The sequence below is a fragment of the Dunckerocampus dactyliophorus genome, chromosome 3 (assembly GCF_027744805.1).
Source record: "Dunckerocampus dactyliophorus isolate RoL2022-P2 chromosome 3, RoL_Ddac_1.1, whole genome shotgun sequence".
NCBI classification, from domain to species: domain Eukaryota; kingdom Metazoa; phylum Chordata; class Actinopteri; order Syngnathiformes; family Syngnathidae; genus Dunckerocampus; species Dunckerocampus dactyliophorus.
The window spans coordinates 6,990,001-6,996,150 of NC_072821.1; the positions used below are offsets into that span (position 1 = coordinate 6,990,001).

General features: G+C 39.3%; 1 protein-coding gene across 1 annotated transcript in view; it reads left to right on the forward strand.

The window, feature by feature from the left end:
- The window catches only part of sec11a (SEC11 homolog A, signal peptidase complex subunit), an 8,619-nt gene extending 5,096 nt beyond the window's left edge, over window positions 1-3,523 (forward strand). Inside the window, exons 5-6 of the mRNA XM_054771646.1 lie at window positions 2,706-2,763; window positions 2,839-3,523. Coding sequence (XP_054627621.1) covers window positions 2,706-2,763; window positions 2,839-2,889 — 109 coding nt within the window. The 3' untranslated portion in view covers window positions 2,890-3,523. The remainder of the gene's footprint in view (window positions 1-2,705; window positions 2,764-2,838) is intronic.
- The last annotated feature ends 2,627 nt before the right edge of the window (window positions 3,524-6,150 follow it).

The following is a 6,150-nucleotide window of genomic DNA, read 5'->3' on the forward strand; positions in this document are numbered from 1 at the left end:
AACTTGACAGAAAATAATGTGCTGATGTCGTCATGCATGAAGTGATCTGCGATCCTACTTTACATTTGCTAGAGGCGAACACTTCAAGGTGATTTGAATACTTGACTTGGATTTGGGGGTTGTGGTTCTATTTTTTTTTTTTTTTGGTAGTTCAATTATGTTGAACAAGGTTGGCTTGTGGTGGACCGCCTACATGGACGAGAGGCAAATCAAGGCCAATACTTGACATTTCCTATACTTCAGATATGGGTCAGTCTCCTGAAAGGGGTAGCAAAAGCCCCCGCACTGTGAAAACCTGTAAAAAAAAGAAAAAAGTATGTGCGTGTCAGGATGAGAGAATGGAGATTCCCTTGAAAATAAGGCTTTTTTTCGCTGTTTGTATGTATATTTGTACTTCGGATGCTGTTCTGTCATGTTTGTTCAACTCTCCCTTTCAATTTGGTATCAAATTAACAAGCAGATTTAAATCACAGCCATTGGAAGTGGACAGAAATGAAGCTCAAGTTCAACCAATTTAAAGGGAAGGATCATAACACCCGGCTGAAATAAGATATATCACGAATGAATATTTGATTCAGCTCAGAGAAATTCATTTTATCTACATATCAGTGCTCACGTAAAACGTTTATAAAAATTGGACCATGCACCATACCAATTCTTGAACCAGAATCACTTACTATAAAATGAATTAACCAATGAATCATGTTTAATCTTTCAATTTAATGAAATGTAACAGTGGTTTGTTCAGGTGTGCAGCAGTAGGCGGTACATGGCTTCAAGTCAAATGTCTGAAGGGATGTGCGACTGTAAAAAGTTTGGGAACCACTGTTAGTGCATTAGTGCAGAGTTGCATCATCAGCTCTTTTTGCCTCATGCGCAAAAAAACGAAAAAGACGTATAAATACGTTGTTGGGATCAGATGTTGGGGATTCTAAAAACGTATAAGTACGTTTTTGGTATTGAAAGAGAATTGTCACAATCATGCGGCGAAATTGCGTCGAATCTTGCACATAAAACGTAGCTAGTTAATGGACCTCGCTTCAAACTCCATGCGAGACAACACTTTTTGTAAAACATTGTTTGTTGGCACTGCACTGCAGTAACACACTTCACCTTCTGAAGACGCATGGTGTAAAATGTTGCCCTAAGTATTGATTAGAAAGATCACAAGTAGATCGACAAAAGAAAAAGATCATTAGAAATCCTGAAGGTACCGTGTATCCTGGACAATATGCTATATTTCTGATTTTCAGTGTCATTTATTGTCTGAATTTTGACGAAAAGCCGGAGAAATAACCCGGAAATACTCTGAAGTTCACATTGTGTTTCAAGGCAGAGGTCAGCTCATTTGCATATAGTCTTGGATTTAATTTTATATATTTGTGCGTGGACTACTCTAGTTACTATTGCGATGCGTACATGTTTTGTGGGACTTTGGTCAAAGTGCATGTTTTGGATGCACAATAAGATGTAATACTCGGGGAATCATTGCAGCTGAAACGGAAGTTCCACTTTTTTGTATTTCTTTCATCGTCTTTGTGACACACTTTTGCATGTCACAAAATTGCGATTGACAAACGGGATGAAATTGACATCAGATCGTGTTTTATACACAACAGACTAGGGGTGGGGGAAATAATTGATTCTTAGATGCATCGCGGTGGGGACATGGATGATTATTAATCGATTCATAAATGTCAATCATCGATGCTGACGGAACAAAAAAAACTAACAAAAAGATGGAAAGCGGAAGTGCCGCCCGGAGAGTTTATGGTGGTGCACCTAAGTGTAAGACGCTACCAGAATGGCTGAGTGTAAATTCCAACACGCACCTGCTGGATTTAAAGCAAGCGTCTGGAAGCACTTGGGCTTTCACGTTGTTGAAGGTAAAAATGAGCTGGACAAGAGCCAGACAATATGCAAGCGTACAAGCTCCACCCAACTCGGAAAAGTGTTTCTGCTTGAAACACTTTTTTATTGTGCAGATATGAGAGCCGCTGGTACAGAAAACTTACTTTGAATGAAAGCTGTTTTTGACTTGGCTATACAGCAAAAACTATTTTGTCAGAGTCTATGCCCAGGATTTTAGTTTGAATTCACAAGTCTTATTAGTTGTGAATAATGGCAGAATTGTTATGTTGGTTACTCAGAATATGCTGAAGTTAGTTCATTTTATACATGCTGCTACTGGCGTACTTTACCCCTCCTGCTGGTTCTGTGCAATGGGAAATATGTCGGTAGATGTAACATAATGGAAGTAAATGAATCTGTTGCTTATTTTAATTGTGGATCATTACAAATGTGCTTTGTTTTAGTAGTACACAGTGAGTAAAAAATTACATATAGAAAAAATTGACAGATGCATCGATAATCGTTTATCATCGCATCACGGGCCTCTGAATAGTAATCGTATTAAATCGTGAGGTCGCCAGAGATTCCCACCCCTACAACAGACCCAAAGTAAATAATCAGTTTCCCCTATTTAATCCATGTGTGTGCAGTATATTTTTATTTTGTTATAGCTGCAAATCACTAGTCTTCAAGCCCTTCAGTTACTCTGTGTTAACCCTTTCAGGAGACTGACCCATATTCACCTGTCAAGGAGTCATACCCTTGTTTTGTCTGTTCTCCAAGTGTACGCCATTCAGGTCATTGATGCACTGTGGAGCCCTGTCCTAAATTGTCCTGTTTTCTTTTTCCTCCAGCTTTGTGCCATACATCGGAATCGTCACCATTCTCATGAACGATTACCCCAAGTTCAAAGTAGGGTTGCCTGCACTTAATTGGCATCAATGTGTCGAGCGTTACCTAATCTTTGTGTGCGTTGTCCCTCCGCAGTACGCCGTTCTCTTCGTGCTGGGTCTTTTTGTGTTGGTCCACCGGGAGTGACGATGAAAACCACGTCCAGGAAACCTCAACGAGTTAACGCGCAAGTTCTGTCCAACTCGACCAGCTTTTTGTTTTTGTATTTTCCATTTTTTGTTTAGAACATTTCGTAAAAATGGGGGGAATAAGTGGCATAAATACAAGCTTTACAAATATTTTTGTGAGGGAACAAGGCTGTTATTTGTATGTGTGTTCATAAACAGCATACATAAAAATGGATGTAAGCCCCGTTTTGTTTTTTTTTTGTCCAGTCTGTCTTTGAAGAAGTATTTTATGATGACTAAATATGAACATTATTAAATATGGAATCTGGTTACCATCCATTATGGATTCTTTCATGTCTTTTCCATTTTAACATAAATGAACTCATAAAGCATTGGGACTCTACTACTACTACTATCACATTGTTGCTGACAGTTTCTTGAGTTATGTAGTAGGATTTTATACAAAAAGAAATGCACTTAAATTGAAATCAAACTGAATTTTTGTGACACAAATGCTTTTGAAATTATTGTCAAATCATTTTGTAGTATTTTCAGCTTTTCTTGTGGGCCTTGTCTGTAACAGGACAGAACTTTATGTGTTTCATCACTTCAGTGTTCAGTAAAGTTTGTGGGGGGGTTTTTTCATGTTAACTTGATGTCCAAATTTGTGAATACGATGTTACCTCGTTTTTGTTACAGTAATGCCTTCCAAAGGGTCACTCTGAAAACGAATCGTATGATAACTTGACAGTTTTTCACATAGGAAACCGCACATGTCCAATGAATCCGTTCCAGGCACCAAAAAATGTTAACACTATTAATAAAGAACAATTAGAATTGTTCATAACTGATGATCAGTTGATCAGTAATTGTTTTCAACTTCTTTATCAAAGTGGTGGGGCCCCACGGGGTGTTACTTTGCAGCTGCGCTCAATATGAAATAAAGCAGGCATTCAGGTATACTGAGTTGAGAGCATGCTGACAGGCACATTTTGTAATAAAGACGTGGCAGCGTCTGAACACGACAAGACTAAGTCACCAACGCGTACGTGGGCAAACGAACTAATGAATGAGCCTTACAGGATCCCGTAGTATCGCGTAAACTTAAGCGTGTTGAAATAAGGTTTTGGGTATGTGGACCAAGATGGCTGAATAATGCGGAGTATTCCGTCCACATCTTCATTAATACCGCAAGAGTCGAAATGGGTAAAATAAAACATTTTTGTTAGGCAATTAATAAAGCCAGTCTGCCTCACAAGGCTAAATTTTGTCCGAAAACGGAATCATACGAATACTGGAGCATTTGAAAACAGAGCTTCCACTGTGTTTAATACTGCTGGCTTAAGGTACCCTGTTTGTTCGCAGAGACCACTGGAATTTCAGATGGGGTTTCCGAAAAACCGCAATGATCAAAAACATTTTTGGCCTGCTTTTTGTAAAGTTAATTACAGTAATGTCTAATAATTTGCCTAAAAGAGATTGTGTCTGTGGTTAAAAAAAAAAAAGGGTTAATTTTGATTGCCACATGTCCACATTTTCAAAAAACAAATGTCAGGAACGTTCCTGTGTGGACAGGGCCTTAATCTCATGAGGTCAATAGCGTGTGACGGATTCTGCACAGGGTGTCAACTGGTCCATTGTTGTAAGCTTGATGCGCATTTGTATTATGATTTCTGCCTAGAGGGCAATCACACAGTATGTGTCCACTTTAAGTGTCTACCTGGAGACAGCCATGGAAGTACAATACATGACAGCCACTAGACATGATTTGAGGCACTTGAACTTTGATGGAAAGTGATTAGCAGTGGTCCTCATGAGGCCCCTTTACCATTGTTTGTTTTCCGTTTTGCTTGTGGTCCCCGTGGCTAATAACATGCTACCAAAAAACCCGGGGCCGAGTGACCTTTACACCCGCTGCATCGCTAAATACGTTCACCTGAGCGTCACACATTTAACAGCTAAATGAAGACCAAATAAGCAGTTCATCTAAACTGTGAACTTGTCGCTAATGATAACCCGATGCCTCCGACAGTCTTTTAATCACACTGACATTCAGCAGTGTGTGTGAATGGCAAAGGTTATGGAAAGAGCAAGGAACTGCGCTGAAGCGCCAAAACATGCGAGTTTATCAGCAGTGTCTGTCTCTGCAACTTGGAGGCGCTATAGCGGGTTTGTCATGTCCCCAGAGAACCGTGGTGATGAAGAGCAGCGTGTTGCAACTGGCCAAATGTCACCTTGCAAGTGGACAACAAATACCCAGGAGGAGTGGTTGGGGGGGGGGGATACAAATTAGTAATGGATGGTGCCCATTTACGGACATGAGTTGACAACTTCCAAACTAAACTTTTGGGGATTTTTAATAGGACTTAATGGTTATTATTATGGTTGTCATTTGCAGGGGTGTACAACTGCACTCTCTTGTACACCATTGCAAACTACTGTACAACCACAATAATAAACAATCAGCCTTTTCTGATTGCCTGATAACATTCAGCGATTGCCTGATAACATAAAACGATAACATAACGATAGGCGATCAGATTTTCTTTATTTTCGTCAAGCTGCTTCGCTTCAGAGCTTGAAAACTGCCCGTTGAAGTCTCCGGTAAGCATGTATACTGTATGCCTTTCTCGCTGTATTAAAAAAACCAACAACCAATTTTGCCTTTAACATAATGTTTGTTTGCAACAGGTTTTCTTTATTTTTGTTAAGCTGCTGCGCATCACAGCTTGAAAACTACCCGATGAAGTAGCCAGTAAATGTATATTCTGCATGCTTTTGTCACCGTAGATACTAAAAAAAAAAAAATGTTGCTTTTAGCATAGCAAAAAGTTAGCCTTGCACTTTTTTCTTTATTTTTATCAAGCTGCTGCAGCTCACAGCTTGGAAACTGCCTAATGAAGTATCTAGTGAGATTGTACTGAATGATTTCTTTTTGCCTTCAATGTAGCAAAAAGTTAGCTTAGCAGTTTTTTGTTTTGTAATGAAAACCGCTTTTTTTTTTTTTTTTTTTAATTTTGCCCATCATCCACAATCCTTATGTGAAACATTACCTCTGTCCACCAGAGGAAGCCAGAGGAGCTCAGAGCTCACGGGAAGGCTGACGTCATTGCAGCGCCCCAATGAATCCCTTTCTCAGATGCAATGCATTATGGGAAAACTTTAAAAGTTGTTTTTTTCCATTTCAAACTCATATTGGTACATGTTGTATATTTGTCGGGTATACTTTTTGAGTGTTGTTGCTGTGTGATGAGTTTAGTGTTCTTAGTAAAGTGTTCTA